The 20367-nt window shown below is 61.9% G+C and overlaps 1 protein-coding gene across 1 annotated transcript; it reads left to right on the top strand.

The window, feature by feature from the left end:
- Positions 1 to 3772: 3772 nt before the first annotated feature.
- LOC113940401 (dynactin subunit 1) lies at positions 3773 to 20302 on the top strand (the record flags this gene model as incomplete). Its single annotated transcript, XM_027631542.1, has 19 exons — positions 3773 to 3891; positions 7932 to 7952; positions 10218 to 10397; positions 11430 to 11627; positions 12300 to 12504; positions 12828 to 12906; positions 13070 to 13229; positions 13991 to 14095; positions 14252 to 14443; positions 15094 to 15210; positions 15513 to 15665; positions 16218 to 16378; positions 16785 to 16953; positions 17381 to 17449; positions 17896 to 17958; positions 18217 to 18366; positions 19589 to 19750; positions 19912 to 20043; positions 20174 to 20302. Coding segments are annotated over exons 1-19 (2472 nt in total), but the record flags the coding sequence as incomplete, so codon positions are not given.
- Between the last annotated feature and the right edge of the window lie 65 nt (positions 20303 to 20367).

Genomic DNA, 20367 nt, shown 5'->3' with positions numbered 1-20367 from the left:
TCCCCCAGCCCAGTGCCAGGCTCTGCTGCCCCCTCAGAATTGAACATTTTTGGCCGTCAATGACCCCGTGACCCGCCCCCCTCCAGCAGCCCCTCCCCAGCAGGGCGGTTCCAGCCGGGGGCAGCGGATAACGAGCGTAATTAGCGGGTAAATCCTCGTTCCGGGGATTATCAAATATAGACTCTAATCGTCCCCAGAGCTGCAGCCGTGGGGTGCCAGATGGGCCTCTCTGCCCCGCCGTGCTCCCTCCCTGCTCTCCGTGGGTTCGGGAGTGCTGGGGGCAGGTGGGGCCGGGGCAGAGGGGTCTCTGGACACTGAGGTCGTGATGGGCTGTGCTGTTCCCGGGGCTTGGAGCAGGGGGGCAGCTCCAGGGGCTGCAGGACACGGGGGGTCCTGTCCCTTGGCTGTGACACCGTGTTGGGATGTCCTTGTTCTTGGAGCAGTGTCTCCAGGCAGGAGCTGGGGGCCCAGGCTGTCCCTGGGAGGTGCTGGCCTCTGTCCTGGGCCAGTCTGGTTGGGAAGGACCCCAAAGGGATCCCAAAGGGACCCCAGAGGGACCCCAAAGTCTGTTTAAAGAGCAGGAAGAGGGTGTTTCCTGGCTAATTTTTGGGATGAAATGGGTTGTGAATGCTTCATCCCTGTGTGACCTGAGATGTGAGAGTGACAGGCTGACCCCTTCTCCCGCTGCAGGACTGGGTGACACTGGGTCACAGATGCCACCTCTCAGGGATGTGGAGGTGGCAGGGCCGTGGTGGGTCCTGTGTGTGCCAGAGCAGGGCTGGGAATGGGGAGACTCCCAGGAATGCAGGGAAAGGCTGGTCCATGGCTCCTGCCTCGCTCAGGGCGTGTCAGGGTGGGCTCCCGGGCTCTGACACACTCTGGAATTATGGAATTTTTAGGTTGGAAAAGCCCCCTGAGCCCACCAAGTCCAACTGTTCCCCACTGACCGTGTCCCCACGTGCCACATCCACACGTGGCACGTGCCCAGCGCTGTCACCCTGGGGGTGGCTCCAGTCCTGTCCCCTCAGGTCACTGTCCCCTGCAGCCAGTTTGATCCCTGGGGTGTCCCCTCTGATGGGTCAGGTTTGTCCTGCCCCAGTGACATCCCTGTTCCTTTCATCCTCCCACCGGCATTCCCTGTGCCAGGGCTGGATTCCCAGCAGTGTGTGCTGGGGCTGGATCTCCCTCTCTGCTGGGCACCTGATCCCACTCTGATCCCACTCTGATCCCATCCTGGGGTGACCAGCCGGTGGCCAGGTCGGTGGCCAGGTCATTATCCCGGTGTTATCCAGGTCTCCATGTGGGAGCAGATGGCCCGTTTCAGCCCGGAGCAGGTCCCAGATGGTCTGTTTAATGCAGATGGGCCACCCCAAGCCCTGTTAATCCTTTAAAGGAACGACTAATCCGATGAGCTCCCGAACCCGCCCCATCCCAGCTGCCCAAACTGGGCCTGGATGAACCCGGGAACTGCTGTTCCTTGGGCTGGGTGACATCCCCATGGCAGCCTTCTGTGTCCCCAGGGGAGCTTGGGCTGAGATCCAAGGGGATTATTTTGGTGTTAATTGAGGGAAGGGGCCGTGACCCTTTGGAGTGGGGAGCTGAGCAGCACCTGGCACCACGAACTGGGGGCTCCATGGGAAAGAGCTGGAGTTAACCCTGTCAGCTCCTCTCCAAACCCCCCCAGAGCCAGGAATCCTCTCAGCTGCGATGATGCCAAAAGCTCCTTCTCCCTTCTCGTGGATTTAGGATCAATAACCTCCCTTATGTGTCCCTGAGGGGTTTCAGGGGCAGCCCGAAGCATCCTACACTGTTCTCCTGTTGGTAAATTGCATTTCCTCACTGCTGCAGCATTTACTGGATCCTGGATGTGGAAAGAGCTTATATAGTCTGGATTTAGGGAGTGGAGCTGTGTGTGAGGAGAGGAGCTGGTTCATTAGAGCAGCTCTAATATCCTTAATTATCTTAAGGTTAAATCTGGGTGAGCCTGCACGTGGCTCCTCCAGGGCTGGACACGGCCCTTGGATCACTCAGGATTACGGCCACGGATCCAGGGTGCTTTTCTCTGGAAAAGCCCAGTAGTGGTTCCTTTTCCCTGTGGTTTGGGAACACCTTCCACTATCCCAGGTTGCTCCAAGCTCCATCCAACCTGGCCTTGGACACTTCCAGGGATCCAGGGGCAGCCACAGCTTCTCTGCCCAACCTGTGCCAGGGCCTCCCCACCCTCACAGCCAGGAATTCCTGCCCAATATCCCATCCATCCCTGCCCTCTGGCAGTGGGAAGCCATTCCCTGTGTCCTGTCTCTCCCTCCCTTGTCCCCAGTCCCTCTCCAGCTCTCCTGGAGCCCCTTCAGGCCCTGCCAGGGGCTCTCAGCTCTCCCTGGAGCCTTCTCTTCTCCAGGGGAACCCCCCCAGCTCTCCCAGCCTGGCTCCAGAGCAGAGGGGCTCCAGAATCCTGGAATGGGTTGGGTTGGGAGATATTGTAAATCCCACTGATTCCAACTCCCTTCCGTGGCCAGGGACACCTTCCACTTAGCAGGTTGCTCCACACCCTGTCCAGCCTGGCCTTGGACTCTTCCAGGCATTTGTGCCAGCTCCCAGAGCTGCTCGATTCCCTGATCCAGAGGTTATTCAGGAATCAGACCCCACCACAGATCAGTTGGGCACCGGGGGTCCCCATGTCATGGCAAACTGTGGGGCTGCCTCCAGGGAATGCCAGCCTGCTGGAGACAGGGGCCTTTAAAGGCTTTTTCCAGGACATGGGAAGGATTGTGCCGAGGGTCTGGGATTGCTGGAGGTGAAATTCCCTCTGTGTGTGGAGGGTCAGGTGTGCAGGTGCTGCTGGAGGGGGACGGTGGTGCTGCAGGTGCCAGGCAGGAATTTGGGGTCTGGGCCTGGCAGAGCAGTGAGGCTTGGGGACGTGGCACTGAGGCTTGGGGACACGGTGTCTGGCTGATGTGCTGGGTGCCCAGTGCTCTCCACGGTGACTCCTTGGGGCAGGGGATCTTTAGGGCTGGGATCCTTAGGGCAGAGATCCTCAGGGCAGGGGATCTTTAGGGCTGGGGTCTTTAGGGCTGGGATCCTCAGGGCAGGGGATCTTTAGGGCTGAGATCTTTAGGGCAGGGATCTTTAGGGCTGGGATCTTTAGGGCTGAGATCTTTAGGGCTGGGATCCTCAGGGCAGGGGATCTTTAGGGCAGGTGGTCTCCGAGGCCGTGGTGGTCTCTGCACACCCTCAGCCGTACAGGGGTGCCCTGAGCTCCTGGGAGTCCCCCCGTGTTGTCGGTAGGCGCTGGATGGGAGCGCGGCAGGATGGACGCGGCCCTGCAGCTGTCCGTGTGTCCATCTGTCCGTCCATCAGGCTCGGTTCCGCCCGTGTGTCCATCTGTCCGTGCCCGGGGGCTGTGCCCGGCGGTCCCGGCGGGGGCGGGTCTGCCGCGGGCGCACCCACGGAGCCGTCTGGACCCGCCGGCCGTGCCGGGGGTGCTGAGCCGCTGCGGACCCCCCTGCCGGGAGCGGCATCGCCGTGCCCATCCTCACTCGCCATCCCGCTCATCCCATCGCCATCCGCGCCCCGCGGCTCGAGCGGCGCCGCCGGCGCGGCCCCTCCGCGGTGATGTCATGAGCCACCGGGGCGGTGGTTGGAGCCACCGCCGAGCGGGGACGAGCGGCCGCGGCCGGGGGGGCTGCGCTGGACCCCCCTGAGCCCCCGCTGAGCCCCCGCTGAGCCCCCGCTGAGCCCCCGCTGGGCCCCGCCGAACCCCCGGCCCCCTCCCGAGCCCCCGCAGGACCCGGCGGCGGCCGCGGCCATTTGCCGTGTCCGGCCGCGCTGACCCGCTGCTCCGTCTGCTCCCGCTCCTCCGCCGCGATGAGACAGGCCCCGGCCACCCGCAAGGTACGGTCCGTGCCCGCAGCCCCCGGGCCCCCGGCCCCGCAGCCCCCGGTCCCCCGGCCCCGCATCCTCTGGCCCCGCATCCTCCGGCATCGCATCCCCGGCATCGCATCCCCGCTTCCCGACCCGCCTCCTCCCGTTTTTCCCCGTTTTCCCCGCGTTGATGCTGCCGGGCTGTAATTGGGAGCGTGACGGGCTCGGGGGGCGGTGGGGGAGCAGCAGCAGCAGCGGGTCACGGCTGGCTTTGCCTCCCGAGCTCCCGGGTCCCCTCTCCGTGTCTCCGGCCGTGCCCGCGGCGGATGCAGCGGCTCTGCGGCTCCGCCGGGGCCGTTCCCGGCCCTGTCCCTGCCTCCGGTGCCATCCCCGTCCCTGCTGCCGATGCCATCCCCACTGCCCTGGGGGTGCCGATGCCATCCCTGCTCCCAGGAGCCCACCCTGGGGAATCTGCATGTCCACACTCCCGTTTTTCCTGCCGCCGGGATCAGCCCCCGGCATTCCCGGAGGCGGGCAGTGCCCGGGTCCCTGCCAGGCTGCCGTTCCCGCAGGTGACAGCGCGGGCATGGCTTATATGTTTATTTTTAGCGTAACCAGGATGACACTGCTCAGCTTAAAGAGAAATCCTGGGAATTTCTGGCTGATGCCGGGGAACAGACCCGAGCTGGGCTGGCTGTGCCTGTACCTGGCAGTAAATGCTCCTGGTTTACACCTGCACATCCCGAGCTCAGACACCGACACACCTGGTCACGTGTCCCTGCTAATCCGCTTCCAAATGGAAAGTTTTAGGGATGCTGTTTCCCTCCTCCCCAGCGGAGGGGGAGCAGGGGCTGCCGGTGCTCAGCACCACACCTGGATTTCATCCTGCTCTTCCCATTATTCCTCCCCCTGCACACGGGATCACAGCTGTGAGACTGGGTGTGGGCCGGGTGGTTGTTTAAAATGCACAATTCCCAGGAATAGCCCAGGTAGCCACACCTTGAGTGGCTCATCCTGCTGCAGGTTGTGTCTGGAGAGGACTGGTCCAAAATTCCCGGGAGGTGAGTGGGATGGCATCCTGCCTGCTCGGGTGGGCAGCGTGGGCCTGCAGAGGGTCAGTTCCCAGGCATCACCTCCAGCACTGCCTGCCCTGCTCGGGAGCTGCTGCAGGAACCCTCCTGGAAGGTCCAGGGAATCCTTGGCAGCAGCAGCTGCGGTCTGGGAAGTTGGGCTTTTCCACATCAGGAACCCCCAAACCTCGTCCAGGAGAAGCGTTCAGTGGCTCCTCCCCTGTCCTGCTGGAAGGTGACATTCACACAGACCTGCTCACCCCCCCGACGCTCGGTGTTCCCACCTGGATCAGGATCCCCACGCTTGGAGCAGAACAAAGTCAGGAGGGACCTGCGGGACCTGCACCCCACGTTCAGCGGGCGATGCCGGCCCTGCCATAGGCAGTCGGTGGTATCCAGGAGGATTTCCAGGAGGATTTCCAGGAGGATGTTTCCAGAGTTGCTGCTGCCAGGAGCCAAGTCCATCTCGGAGCGCGCCGGTTCGGAGCCCCCGGCGCTCCCCAGGGATCAGAGGTTTTATAATGGCATCAAATATTGATGCAGCAGCATTACACAGCAGAGCCTGGAACCTCTGAGTGGAGCATTCCCAGAGGGGTGCTCGGAGCATCCCGGATCCAGGGGCCAGGTGTGGTTGGAGCATCTGCTCCCAGCGCGATGCCGTAATCCAGAGAATCCATGTTCCATCCTGGTCACTGTCCTGCCAAGGGCTTCCCAGAGCCCAGGAGTGACTGGCTGGTGCCAGCCGTGCCATGGGGACAGACAGAGGGACAGGGACAGCCAGCACGGAGAGGAGGCCAGCCCTGATGGAGAGAGCAGCTGGAGCATCCCAGAGCATCCCAGAGCTTCCCTCTGCCCCCTCTCCAAGGATCCCGGGGCTCTCAGAGCTTCAGCTTTTGGTGGCCTGCACATGGAGGGGACCAAAGCCCCGGAGGAGGCACAGAGCAGGATTATTCCCTGTCATTCCACATGGGTTTAGGGATAGTTACCAGGAGATTTCTCCCTGGTTTTAGGGCTTGGTGTGGTTTGAGGTGGGGTTTGAGTTGGAGTCCCCCCATCCCATGGCCTGGACAGGGCTCAGTGTCCCCCAGGACAGGACTCAGTGTCCCCCAGGAAAAGGCTTGGTGTCCCCCCCTCATTGTCCCCCATCCCATGGCCCAGGACAAGGCTCAGTGATCTCTGGTGACATTTCCCTGTGTCCAGGGACTCTGAGGATGGTGTGGGACCCCCAGCACTGCCCTACTGCAGGGGCTCCTGTGCCAACAGCACAGGGCAGGGCACCGGGAGCATCGTGCCCAGCGTGTGTGGCAGGGAGTGGGGGCATCTCCACGGCTGCAATCCCCAAGTGGTTTTCAGTTTTCCAAGTGTTTCCCAGATTTTTGTTGCTGCTCCATGTAATCAGTGCTCAGTTGGACTTTGGGAAGATGCCAGAGTGCTCCTGAAGGGCTTCCTGAGCCAGCCCTGAGGGTTTGGAATTTGCACTGTTGTCATTCCATTTTCCTGGCAAGTTTGGCCACGCAGATGCTGTGGAAGATGGGAATGTCTCCCTTGGGATTGAAGTGGGTGTCCTGTGGAGTGCAGCCTTTGGGAAAAGGCTGGAAGTGAGCAGAGAAGGGTTTAGCCAAAGGAATGCCAGAGGACATTTGGAAATGAAAACACATCCAGGTTTATTCTGAAGAAAGAAAATCCAGTTCCGAGGTGTCCTGGCCCTCAGGAGGAGCACGGCTGTGTTGGATATTGATCCCTGAGGGGCTCCCTGTGCCCCCTGTCCCAGCTGCATCCTGGGCTGGGATCGTGTGGCAGCACCATTATCCATCTGTTCTGTTCCTGGTTATTCCCAGCTGGGATTAGGTCATGGAATCAAATGAAGGACAATGTGGAAGGTTTGACACGTACTCCAAAGCTGCCTCTGGGCAGATGTTCCCTCTGCCCACGCTGGGGGCTCCTGCCCATCCACTGCCCCCCGGACCAGCCTCGCCACTCCCTCTCTGCCATCAATTAGGGATTGTTTTTAATGGGAAACATACTCATTAATTTCATGTTTGTCTCCCCATGGCCTCCCCCCCTCTGAGCTGCTGCCGGGCACTGCTGCATGTGTAGGTGCATGGAGGGGTGGGGGGGTCCTGCTCCAAAGGCATGGATGGTCTAATTCCAGCCATGGATGGAAAAGTTGGAAGTGTGGGAGCAGCTCTGTGATGTCCCTGGGATTTATGGTTAAAGAGTTCAGAGCCCTGGGGGCTCCAGGCCCTTTGGAAAACAGAGGGATGAGGGGAGGGAGTAATCCTGTCTAAAATGAATCCCTTCAGCCTCCTGCTCCGGGGGCATCTGGGAAAGGTGTGGGGGGTCAAACCCCCTGTGGAGCCTGGAATGCCCTGCCAGCCTGGACCAGGCTGTGCCTCTGGAGATATAAATTCCTTGGAAATAAAGGTGGATGTGCCCCGGGGTGTCCATGGGGTCGGGGTGGGGGTTCAGACAGTCCTCTCTGTCCCCAGCTCTGTCCCCACGTGGGGCTGGAGGGGGAGAATGGGGCCAGGCTGGGGGGGAGCAGGGGCTGCTCTGGCTCTGGGCTCCCCTGGTCCCACGGGAGCTGTACCCAGGGGTCCATGGGATCTGTGCCAGGGGACCCCACGGGATCTGTGCCAGGGGACCCCACGGGATCTGTGCCAGGGGGTCCACGAGATCTGTGCCAGGGGACCCCACGGGATCTGTGCATGGGGCTCCACCGGAGCTGTGCCAGGGGTTCCATGGCAGCTGTGCCTGCAGGTCCCCTGGACTGGCCTTGGGGGTGTGTTAACGAGCTCCCACCTGCTGCCAGCTCACTAACGATGCCGGGCTCAGCTGGTGCCCCGGGCACACTAACGATGCCGGGCACTAACGAGGCCGTGCTGTGTTTTGTCTCCTTTCCTGCTCTGCCGCCGCCGGCTGTTCTGTGCTCCGGCTGTTCTCTGCTCCTCTGTCCTGTGACTGTCTGTCCTCTCTGCTTCTGCTCCCGCTGCCCTCCAGACCAGCACCCGCCGGCCCAAGGTGAGCAGCTGGGGGGGCACCGAGCGTGGGGGGCACGGGGCACTGACAGCTCCGGGGGTGCCAACCCCACACAAGCACAGCTCATGGGGTGCCAACCCCACACAAACACAGCTCCGGGGGTGCCAACCCCACACAAGCACAGCTCATGGGGTGCCAACCCCACCCCAAACACGGCCCATCGGGTGCCAACCCCACACAAACACAGCTCTGGGGGTGCCAACCCCACACAAACACAGCTCGTGGGGTGCCAACCCCACACAAACACAGCTCATGGGGTGCCAACCCCACCCCAAACCTGGCCCATGGGGTGCCAGTCCCGCCGTTGGTCCCTCTTGTCCTTCCACCTGGTTACGCAGAGCCCAGAGGAGCTCCCGGCAGTGATGGGCCCCTCTGGAGCGGGTCCAGATCCCTGGGGATCCCTTCCCTGGGTGAAATGGCCATGGGAGAGCTCGGCTGAGGGAGCAGAGTGTGGAATCCGTGTGGCAGTGCCCAGGCTCTGCTGGGGGGTCTCTGCTGGGGGGTCCCTGCGGGGGTTGCTGATCCCTGACTGTCCCACCCTGTGTGGGGTGTTTTTCGGTGGGATCTTGAACCTTTCCTGGCAGAGGAGAGAGGGGAGAGCCTGAGGTGTCCTGCAGGGCTGTGTGGTTCCAGCCTGTGCTTGGGACCAGCAGGATCCACCTTGGGAAGGGACTCATGGCCGGAGGAGAGGAAACGTGGAGAGAAATCCTCAAAGAGCTCTATAACAGTGGAGTTTGGGTTTGGAAATGGAGAGTGTTCTGTCTCCCCTGTGCTGGGGGGGCTGCAGGAGGGGCTCCATCCTCCCTGGCTGCTCCTGGCTGCTCCTGGCTGATTCCATCAGCCCCGGGGCACTGGGATCCCGTCCCATTCCCTCGGTTTGAGTGGCTCTTGTTCCTGGTCTCTGTGCAGGGTGGAGCTGTGATGGGATGTCCTGTGGGACCTCCTGATCCTTTGGCCTCACACCAGCACTGGGCAGGGGTTAGATGGAGTTAGGTGTTGGGATGGAGTGGGTTGGTTTGGAAGGGACCCAAAGCCCATCCAGTTCCACCCAAGGACACCTTCCACTATCCCAGACTGCTCCAAGCCCTGTGCAACCTGGCCTTGGACACTTCCAGGGATGGGGCAGCCACAGCTTCTCTGGAAAATCCATTCCAGTGCCTCACCACCCTCACAGGGAGGAGCCTCTTCCCAGTATCCCACCTCTCCCTGCCCTCTGTGAGGGGTTTGTGGTCCCTAAAGCACCAGGAACACAAACATCCCTGTTTTGAGTTGTGTCTGGGAGGAGGCACACGGGGCCCGGTGCTGCTGAGATGTTTCCTGTTCTCCATCCCTGGGAGAGCCAGGATCACCCCAGGAGGGCAGGCTGGCCATGTCCAAGGGGCTCTGGACCTGCTGCAGTCGATTTAACTCCGATTTGCCTCTATTTTGGGAAAAACAAGGGGAGAGGGCGGGTGCTGCTCCTGCCTGGCTGTGTCCCTGCCCAGCCACGGGTGGAACCACACACCTGGTGAAACCTCAACAAATCCAATTTCCAGGAGTAAAGTAAAGTCAGGAAATTTAATTTACACAGCCAGAGGTGAGTGCTCCAGAAACAGGGTCTGTGAGGAGACCAGCAGGGCCTGGGGGCACCCGGTGCTTCCCTCGGGCACCAGCTCCCCTTTTCCCATTCCTGGGTTCGGCCTCCGTGCTGGGTCCCACTGATTAATTAACAGCCTCTTAAGCACTGATGAAGCAGCTCCAGGCCCTGGACTGTGGGAACTTGCTCCTTGTTCATTTTCCCTTTGTTTCCTTAAAACTGGGTTCCTGTCTTGGTGAGCTCTGAGTTTTTGCTGTCTCACCCTCTGGAGCAGGGACCTTTAATCCTGGAACCCTGGAATGGTTTGGCTTGGGAGGGACCGTGGAGATCATGCAGTGCCACCCCCTGCCATGGTGGCACTAGGACCAGGTTGCTCCAAGCCCTGTCCAACCTGGCCTTGGACACTTGCAGGGCTGGGGCAGCCCCAGCTGGTCTGGGAGCTTCCCTTCCCCAGTGGATTATCCATGAATTCTGGCTGAGCCCGGCTCCTCTGGAGCAGTGTGAGGTCCCAGCCTTCCCGGGGGTCACGAGTGGCACAGGCAGGGCTGGGTGTCCCCACTGTCACCTGGGAACGGGCGTCTGGGCACCACCTGGAGCAGCCCCCGGGGAGGTGAGAGCTGAGGGATGCCCTCCCTGGGTGTGCCCTGACCCCTCCCTGTGCTCTGTTCCAGCCCACCCGCACCCCCACATCGTCCGGCGGGGCCGGGCCCTCGGGGTCAGCCTCGGCCTCGGGGGGGGAGATGAGCAGCAGCGAGCCCGGGACCCCTGCCCAGACCCCGCTGGTGGCCCCCGTGATCCCCACGCCCGGCCTGCCCTCCCCGGGGGCACCCCCCGTGCCCTCGCCCACCAAGGTGAGTCGTGCCCAGGTGAGCCCAGGGCTCTCCCTCCTGCCTGGGGAGGCAAAGCCCACCCGGACAGCTCTGACACTTCCCAGACTTGGGGCTTTCCAGTCGTTACATCAGCAGAGTTATTCCTGCCTTGATCTTTAAAGTCGTTCTTCATCGCTTCTATCCTGATTTGATTCATTAATTAATTAGGGCTTGGGAGAGATTTGGGGCACAAGGGTAGGGAGGGAATAGTGGGAGAGGACAAGGAGCTGGTTCTGGGGTTGGGTACGGAGGGGAGGGGGCTGGAGAAGGGAGTGGGAAGAGGGGATATTCCCACCCATGTCCCCGGTTCCCTGAGCTCTCTGGGAACTGGTTTCTGTACCTGGGTGCAGAAATGGTTTTATTGGTGGTGCTGCTGGCACCCCCCAGGGCTGGGGAAGCACCAGAGGGGGAATCCAGGGGGGTTTCCCATGTTGTGTAGGGTTTTTCCAAGACCTGTTCCTTGCTGTCAGGAGCTTTGGGAGTTGGAGCTTTATCCATGAAGCTGCTGCCAGGGAGCAGGGTCACATCCCCTCATCCCCACAGCCCTTCCCCTGGGTCCTGCTGTGCTGGCTCAGCCTTTCCCTGCCCTGGGAGCTGAGCTGCTGGAAAAGGACCTGGATCAGTTTTCCCTGGGGGCAGATCACCTGGGAATGACCTGGATGCTGCAGTGGGATTGAGCAGGTGCTGGTGGAGAGTGCAGGATCATCTCAGGGGGAGCCAGAGGCATCACTGCCAGGGATGGGGCAGCCACAGCTGCTCTGGAAAAATCCATTCCAGGGCCTCCCCACCCTCCCAGGGAGGAACTCCTTCCCAGTATCCCATCTAGCCCTGCCCTCTGGCAGTGGGAAGCCGTTCCCCCTTGTCCTGGCACTCCAGGCCCTTGTCCCTCTCTTAAACTGCCCCAAACTTGATGCCAAAAGTCAGACCAGGTTCCATGGGGTTCCAGGAATGTCCCCAGAACCCTGTCCAAGGGATGTCCCTACTCCTTTCCTAACTCTTGGCTTGCTGCTGCAGGAGGAGGAGAATCTCCGTGCCCAGGTCAGGGACCTGGAGGAGAAGCTGGAGACACTGAAGATCAAACGGAATGAGGACAAGGCAAAGCTCAAAGAGCTGGAGAAGTACAAGATCCAGCTGGAGCAGGTGCAGGAATGGAAGAGCAAGATGCAGGAGCAGCAGGCCGACCTCCAGAAGCGCCTGAAGGAGGCCAAGAAGGTCAGTGAGTGTCCCTGGGAGAGGGGCAGCGCTGGGAGAGGTGACTGCAGGGGGAATTCCAGCCTTGATTGCCTTTCCATGAAGAAATTTTCCCAGTATCCAACCTAAACCTCCCCTCATACAACCTGAGGCCATTTCCTCTGCTCCTGGTCAGCATCGGGTTTATTTGGGAATTGGGCTGAGGGAGATGGGATGTTGCTTTCTCTCTTCCCTCTCTTCAGGTACTTCCCCTCTCTCCAGGTGCTCCCTTTCCCCCTCTCTCCCCATGGACAGGTGTCCTTGTCCTGGTACCTGTGCCTGCAGTTCCCAGCACTCCATCCAAGCAGCCAAGGAGCATTTCCTTCTCCCTGCCCTGCTTTTTCAGGATGGATTCCTGTTTTGTTTCCCCTAAGGATTTACTTGTCTGCTCCAGTATTCCCTCTCTCCATGCCTTCATCCTCACCTGGAGATGGTTTTCCTACCAGGCTCTCTGTGGGTGTGGAGCAGGGAAGAGGGGAGTGGGACACCCCGGAGCGCTGCCCGTGGGCCGTCCCCTCTCATCCCAAGATAAAGCTGGTGCTGCTTGGATTTGAGCTCGTCTGGGAGAGCCCCAGGGGACACTGATGCCCTGAGGCCCATTGTGGGGTGTCCCCAGGCTGTGCCGGGGGTGCCCTGACCCCCTGTGCCCCGCAGGAGGCCAAGGATGCCCTGGAGGCCAAGGAGCGGTACATGGAGGAGATGGCGGACACGGCCGACGCCATCGAGATGGCCACACTGGACAAGGAGATGGCCGAGGAACGCGCCGAGTCCCTGCAGCAGGAGGTGGACTCCCTCAAGGAGAAGGTGGAATATCTCACCATGGACCTGGAGATCCTCAAGCACGAGATCGAGGAGAAAGGTGGGACGGGAGAGGGGCTTCGGAAAAGGTCCTGGAGGGACAGGACAAGGGGGAACGGCTTCCCACTGCCAGAGGGCAGGGCTAGGTGGGATACTGGGAAGGAATTCCTCCCTGGGAGGGTGGGGAGGCCCTGGAATGGATTTTTCCAGAGCAGCTGTGGCTGCTCTATCCCTGTAAGTGTCCAAGACCAGGTTGGAGCTACCTGGTCTAGTGGAAGGTGCCCCTGCCTGTGTCAGGGGTGGCACTGGGTGGGAGTTAAGGTCCCTTCCCACCCAAACCAGTCTGGGATTCTGTGATTCCACAGCTCTTCCCTTGCTCCGCAGGCTCTGATGGAGCAGCATCCAGCTACCAGGTCAAACAGCTGGAGGAGCAGAACGCCCGGCTCAAGGAGGCTCTGGTCAGGTGGGAGCCCAGCTCTGCTTTCCAAAGCTCCTTCCCAGGCCCCCTGTGCTCCCCCAGGCCCTCCCTGGAGCAGCCCGTGGAATCCCTGCTGATGGGCAGTGTCTGGGGAGGGAACAGGGCCTTGTCCCTGCCTGGGCCCTGACGGGAGCTGTGTCTGTCCCAGGATGAGGGACCTGTCGGCCTCGGAGAAGCAGGAGCACGTGAAGCTGCAGAAGCAGATGGAGAAGAAGAACACGGAGCTGGAGTCGCTGCGGCAGCAGCGGGAGAAGCTGCAGGAGGAGGTGAAGCAGGCGGAGAAGACGGTGGATGAGCTGAAGGAGCAGGTGAGTCCTTGGGGAGGAGGTGGGAAGGGAGGTTTGGGGGCATTTGGGGCCCTTTGGGGCCATTTGGGGCGTTGAGCAGCTGCTGGGTCAGCTCCTGGAGAGCTGCATGCAGGGATGCCGTGGTGATACACCCCTGGTCCCATATTCCCTAATTCCAAGCCATATTCCAGCAATGGGGCAGTGCTGGGCTCTGCCCGGCCATGGGATGACTCCTGAGCACTGGGCATGGATGATGCTCCGTGTTCCCAGGGCTGCTCCATGTGGTCATTGTCAACTGAGCTGGAATTCCAGCCTTGTGCCCTGAGCCACAGCCCAGGAGCCAGGAACAGCTCCAGGAGCCAAAGCCAAGGCTCTTCCCATGTGGGGTCTTCCTCCTGGAGCTGCCAGCTGGATGGGTTTGCTCTCCTGAGGGATGCTTTTCCCTGCTCCCAGGAGGGAGCTGAGCACTGTCTGCCCTGCCCTCAACCCAGGATGGGGCGAGGAGTTCCTCAGCCACGTGCCACAGCCTGGCAGAGGGATCCCACGGGGTGTGACAGGATTTGGGAGCTGCTGGCTGTGGTACTGAGCTCCAGGATGGAGTGGGATGTGTGTCCTGGCAGGGGGATGGATTGGGATGTGGATTTGGATTGGGTTGCAGAGGGATGGATCAGCATGTGTGTCATGGCAGGGGGGTGGGCTGGGGTGTGGATGTGGATTGGGATTGGATTGGAGGTGGATGGATTGGGATGTGGATGTGGATGTGGATGTGGATTGGATTGCAGGTGGATGCAGCTCTGGGTGCCGAGGAGATGGTGGAGACTCTGACGGAGAGAAACCTGGACCTGGAGGAGAAGGTCCGGGAGCTGCGTGAGACCGTCGGGGACCTGGTGAGGAGGATTCCCCCGGGATCGGGGCTGCTCCGGGGGGCCGGGGCTGGAATGCTGGGAGGGCTGGGGGCTGGCCCAGCCCCGGGAGCTGTGGGATCCAGGGAAGCTCCCCTGGACCCCGGGGTGTGACCGTGTGCCCCCTGCCCCTCCCCACAGGAGGCCATGAACGAGATGAACGACGAGCTGCAGGAGAACGCGCGGGAGACGGAGCTGGAGCTGCGGGAGCAGCTGGACATGGCCACGGGCCGCGTGAGGGAGGCCGAGAAGCGCGTGGAGGCGGCGCAGGAGACCGTGGCCGACTACCAGCAGACCATCAAGAAGTACCGGGAGCTCACGGCTCACCTCCAGGTGCTGCCCCTTGGAGCCCCCAGTGCTCATCCCAATGCCCCCTCAGTGGGAACATCCCCAGGGAAGGTGTCCCTGGGGCAGGACAGGCGGCTGCCTCCTGCTCCCGTGGGATCTGGGCACGGCAGGACACGGCTGGTGCCTGGGAGTGGTTCCTCATGGAGCTTCTCTGGGAAAGCCCCCAGTGCATTCTCCCATAGGGATAAGCTGGGAGAGCTGAGGGTGTCCAGCCTGGAGAAGAGAAGGCTCCTGGGAGACCTTGGAACCCCTTCCAGTGCCAGGGGCTCCAAGAGAGCTGGAGAGGGACTTTGGGCAAGGACCTGGAGGGCCATGGAATGCCTTCCCGCTGGAAAAGTGGAGATTTAGATGGGATATTGGGAAGAAATTCTTCCTGGTGATGGTTGTCCCAGCCCTGGCCTCAGGTCTCCTGGCAGGGAAAGGAGGCAGGGAATGAGCCTGGGGATTCCTTGGCTGTAGGACAGTTCCTGGAATGCACTCGGTGCCTCTCCCTCCCACCCACCCGTCACTGGGTGTTGCAGAAGGAGCCCCCCAAGAGGAGGCACCGGGAGGTTTGGGGGGGCTTGCTGAGGGTGTGGGGTTCCCTGTCTCTGTGCTGGTGTCCCTGTGTCCCACCACCCCCTCCCCGTGCCCAGGACGTGAACCGGGAGCTCATGAGCCAGCAGGAAGCGTCTGCGGAGAAGCAGCAGCAGCCGCCCCCCGAGATGTTCGACTTCAAGATCAAGTTTGCAGAGACAAAAGCCCACGCCAAGGTAGGGAGAGCTGGGTGGGGCAGCCGTGCCCTGGGACATGCTCCTGAGGCACTGGCACCAGGGTGTTCCCAGAGCTGTGGCTGCCCCTGGATCCCTGGCAGTGTCCAAGGCCAGGCTGGACGGGGCTTGGAGCAGCCTGGGATAGTGGGAGGTGTCCCTGCCCGTGGCAGGGGGTGGCAGTGAGATCCCAGCCAGGGAATGAGGCTTTGCCATGTCCTGGAGGAGCAGGATTCCCACTGCTGAGGAGCCTGGGCTGGGCTGTGCCGGGGGTGCAGAGCAGCTGGTGACGCCGTGTCCCACAGGCCATCGAGATGGAGCTGCGGCAGATGGAAGTGCAGCAGGCGAACCGCCACGTGTCCCTCCTCACCTCCTTCATGCCTGACAGCTTCCTGCGGCACGGCGGGGACCACGACTGCGTCCTGGTGCTGCTGCTCATCCCCCGCCTCATCTGCAAGGTGGGACAGGCTGGGAGTGAACACCTGGGCTCTCTGTCCCGCCTGGAGTCGGGGTTTGCAGTGTTTACTGGTGGAGAACTTCCAAAAGTTCATGGGAGACTGCAGTTCTCCCCCTGGTGGGGATTAGGCTGGATATTGGGAAAATTCCTTCCTGGAGAGGATTGTCAAGCATTGGAAGAGGCTGCCCAGGGCAGGGGGGAGCCCCCATCCCTGGGGAGAATTAACAGCCCTGTGGATGTTGGTCGTGGTCTTGGACCTGGGGACATGGTCAGCGGTGGCCTTGGCAGTGCTGGGGGAGCAGTTGGGCTTGATGGTCTTAAGGACATTTTTCCAACCCAAATAATTCCGTGATTCCATGATTCTAAAGTGGTCTGGGAGAAGGGAGGGGGAGGAGGCAGGCCCCTGCCCATAGGGGTGGTGGCACTGGTGGGTCACTCTTTCCCAGGACCCGTCACTTTTGGGGATGTGGAGGGTGTGTGGCTGCTCCGTGGCTGAGCGGGACGGAACAGGGAAGCTCGGGGTGCCCTGAAGGCTCTCCCTGTGTGTCCCCAGGCGGAGCTGATCAGCAAACAGGCCCAGGAGAGGTTCGAGCTGAGCGAGAGCTGCGCGGAGCGCGCGGGGCTGCGCGGGGCCGCGGGGGAGCAGCTCAGCTTCGCCGCCGGGCTCGTGTACTCCCTGAGCCTGCTCCAGGCCACACTCCACAAATACGAGCAGTGAGTACCTGCGCCCCCAATCCCACCCCCACGGCCTCTGGGAGCCGAGTCACAGGGCCCTGGGGAGCCAGGCTGGAAAGGAGTGTTGGGATCCCCCTTATTGCCTTGGGAGGGGTCACTTCTCAATGACCCTCCTTGTGTCCCCCATGAGAGGTGACATGGGAGGGGATTTTGGGAGCAAGCCAGAATAGAAATAAGCAGCAGGATCCCCTTACTTCCTTGGGAGGGGTCACTTCTCTGTGCCCCCCTTGTGTCCCCCCGGAGGTGACCCAGGAAGGGCCCAGCTCTCAGCACCAGCCAGGGCTCGGCCGTGTCTCTGTCCCAGGGCAGCACCTCGGGGCTCCCACTTCCCGTGTCCTCCCCTGAGGTGCATCCCAGCCCCTTTCTGACTGTCCCTGTGCCCCAGGGCCCTCAACAAGTGCAGTGTGGAGGTGTACAAGAAGGTGGGGACCCTGTACCCCGAGATGAGTGTCCATGAGCGCTCCCTGGACTTCCTGATCGAGCTGCTCCACAAGGACCAGCTGGACGAGACCGTCAACGTGGAGCCGCTCACCAAAGCCATCAAGTACTACCAGGTGGGGCTGGGGGGACACGGGGGGACAGGTATCACCTCACCTGTTGGGTGTCCTGCCTTGGATCCGTCACTCACGGGGCACATGGATCAGCTGGGGTTTGGCTCCTTGGCAGCCCTTTCCTTTGGGTGTCCTCACCCAGAACACCCAGGATTGAGGCTGTGTCCCCTGGGGCCGTGTCCCTGCACCATGTCCCCAGGGATGTGGTTCTCCCATCCCACATTCCTGTACCCCACCTGCAGGCCAGGTTGGCTGACCTGTGGAATTAAGAACCACCCGCTCTTTTGGGGGGTCTCTGGTGGGGTCACTGCACAAATTGTCACTTCCAGTTAAACATTGGGCTAAACCCTTGAGGTTTGGAGTTTGTTGGGGGTTCCCTCAATTGGGTTGTTCACCTGCACGTGTGGGAACAATCCTGCCATTCCCACAGCACCTGTACAGCATCCACCTGGCTGACCAGGCTGAGGACTGCACCCTGCAGCTGGCTGACCACATCAAGGTGAGAGGGAACCCTGACACTTTCCTGATCCCTGGTCTCTGCCTTTGTGCCCCCCGGGATCCCTCTGGGAGCTGAGGTGCCCCTGCTGCCCCTTTCCCAGTGCAGTAGCTCTTCCCCAGTGGTGGCACGAGGGCTCTGGGGTCAGGAGGGGGACATGGGGACAGAGTGGATGAGAAGAGGGAGGGGAGCATGGAGACCCTCGTGTCTGGGAGGCAGGGTGTATCCCAGAGTTCCTGAGGGAAGGATCAGTGTCCTGCTCCCCACAGAGTGAAACCAAAATAGGCCAGAAATAGCCTGACTGCCTCAGCCCATTTCCCTGGGCTTGAAAATCCCAGGGTGGTGGGAGGGTCCATCCTGGAATTCCTGGGGCCCCAGTGTGCCCCAGAGTGCCCCAGTTGGCCCCAGAGTGCCCCAGGGCCCTCCCTGACCTGTGCTCGTGCCCACAGTTCACCCAGAGTGCCTTGGACTGCATGGGGGTGGAGGTGTGTCGGCTCCGGGCCTTCCTCCAGGTAGGACCTTCCTCCAGGTAGGACCTTCCTCCAGGTAGGACCTGCTGGGAAGGCTGTGTGTGTGCCAGCTCCCTGCTGTCCCTGTGCCTGAGGTCCCTCTGTGTCCCTGTGTCCCTCTGAGGTCCCTCTGTGTCCCTGTGCCCCTCTGTTCCTGTGTCCCTCCGAGGTCCCCGTGTGTCCCCGTGTCCCTCTGTTCCTGTGTCCCTCCGAGGTCCCTGTGTGTCCCAATGTCCCTCTGAGGTGCCCCTGTGTCCCCAGGCCGGGCAGGAGGCAGCAGACCTGGCCATCCTGCTCAAGGACCTGGAGACATCCTGCAGTGACATCCGCCAGTTCTGCAAGAAGATCCGTCGCCGGATGCCGGGCACGGATGCGCCGGGAATCCCCGCGGCCCTGGGCTTTGGAACACAGGTGAGCAGGAACCCCCCTCAGCCACAGACTGGGAGCTGTGGGATGGACTGGGCAGCAGCAGACGCCCTGTGGAAGCTGAGCAGCAGCTCAGGGCAGAGGGAAATGGTGTGAGCTGAGCTGGGATCATGGAATCAAGGAATGGTTTAGGTTGGAAAATCCTGCTTAGTCCATTGAGTCCAGCCATTCCTCAGCACTGCCAGGGACACCCCTGACCGTGTCCCCAAGTGCCACATCCACAGGGTGTGAAATCCCCCCAGGGATGGGGACTCCCCCCTGCCCTGGGCAGCTGTGCCAGGGCTGGACAGCCCTTTCCAGGGGGAATTTTCCCAGTATCCAACCTGAGCCTCCCCTGGCACAGCTTGAGGCCGTTCCCTCTCCTCCTGTCCCTTGTTCCCTGGGAGCAGAGCCTGATTTCCCCGGCTCCCCCCTCCTGTCAGGGGGTTGCAGAGCCAGAAGGTCCCCCCTGAGCCTCCTTTTCTCCAGGCTGAGCCCCCCCAGCTCCCTCAGCTGCTCCTGCTGCTCCAGCCCCTTCCCAGCTCCATTCCCTGGACACAGACGGACATGGTGTCTGTGGGTTTCGTGTTCCCAGCTGGGATGGGGGTCTGGGCTCACACCTGCCTCTCTCCATCCCTCAGTTATTCTCCCCTATCCCGGTGTTTCCCCCCTCCCAGTGACACTCTCTGAGCTGGGCAGGATCCCAGCCTGGGGGGGGTGTTCCCTGAGCTGTGCCATTCCCTGCCATCCCGTTCCCTGGAGCTGTGCCATTCCCTGCCATCCCATTTCCCTGAGCTGTGCCATTCCCTGCCATCCCGTTCCCTGGAGCTGTGCCCTTCCCTGCCATCCCATTTCCCTGGAGCTGTGCCATTCCCTGCCATCCCGTTTCCCTGGAGCTGTGCCATTCCCTGCCATCCCGTTCCCTGGAGCTGTGCCATTCCCTGCCATCCCGTTCCCTGGAGCTGTGCCATTCCCTGCCATCCCGTTCCCTGGAGCTGTGCCATTCCCTGCCATCCCGTTCCCTGAGCTGTGCCCTTCCCTGCCATCCCATTTCCCTGGAGCTGTGCCATTCCCTGCCATCCCATTTCCCTGGAGCCGTGCCATTCCCTGCCATCCCATTTCCCTGAGCTGTGCCATTCCCTGCCATCCCGTTCCCTGGAGCTGTGCCATTCCCTGCCATCCCATTTCCCTGGAGCCGTGCCATTCCCTGCCATCCCGTTCCCCCCAGGTGTCGGACACGCTGCTGGAGTGCCGCAAGCACCTGACCTGGGTGGTGGCCGTGCTGCAGGAGGTGGCAGCAGCCGGGGCCCAGCTCATCGCGCCCCTGGCCGAGACCGAGGGGCTGCCGGCCCCGCGCCTGGAGGAGCTGGCCTTCAAAGTCAGCGAGCAGGTGGGGCCAGGGGCAGCTCCGGGGCTCAGCCCGCTGGGAATGGGCCGGGAATGTCACTGGGAAAGGCCACGCGGGGTGTGCGGCCCCTGCCCTGTGCTGCCTGTCCCTGCGGCTGTGAGCGTGGCCCAGGGGTCCAGCCACGTCCTTCCCACCCTTCCCAGATCTATGGCTCGCCGGGGATCAATCCCTACGAGTGCCTGAGGCAGTCCTGCAGCATCCTCATGGCCACCATGAACAAGATGGCCACGGCCATGCAGGAGGGCGAGTACGACGCCGACCGCCCACAGAACAAGGTGGGTGCGGCCGTGCCCCGGCACCAGCCACGGGCCCTGCCCTGCCGGGAGGGACGTGGGCAGGGAGCTGGGCAGGGCAGTTTCTGGGGCTGTCCCTGCCATCCCAACCCGCCCTGTCCCGCTGTGCCAGCCCACGCCCCCGGCAGAGCTCCGGGCGGCCGCGCTCCGGGCGGAGATCACGGACGCCGAGGGGCTGGGGCTGAAGCTGGAGGACAGGGAGACGGTCATCAAGGAGCTGAAGAAGTCCCTTAAGATCAAGGTAAGGTGTTCCTTACTGATCCCTGCCTGTTCCTCACCCATCCCTGCCTGTTCCTCACCCATCCC

The sequence above is a fragment of the Corapipo altera genome, unplaced genomic scaffold (genome assembly GCF_003945725.1).
Source record: "Corapipo altera isolate COAL_440 unplaced genomic scaffold, ASM394572v1 132947, whole genome shotgun sequence".
In the NCBI taxonomy this organism is placed as follows: domain Eukaryota; kingdom Metazoa; phylum Chordata; class Aves; order Passeriformes; family Pipridae; genus Corapipo; species Corapipo altera.
Note: the sequence above shows the minus strand (reverse complement) of the source record. Positions and strands in the feature narration are given on the sequence as shown.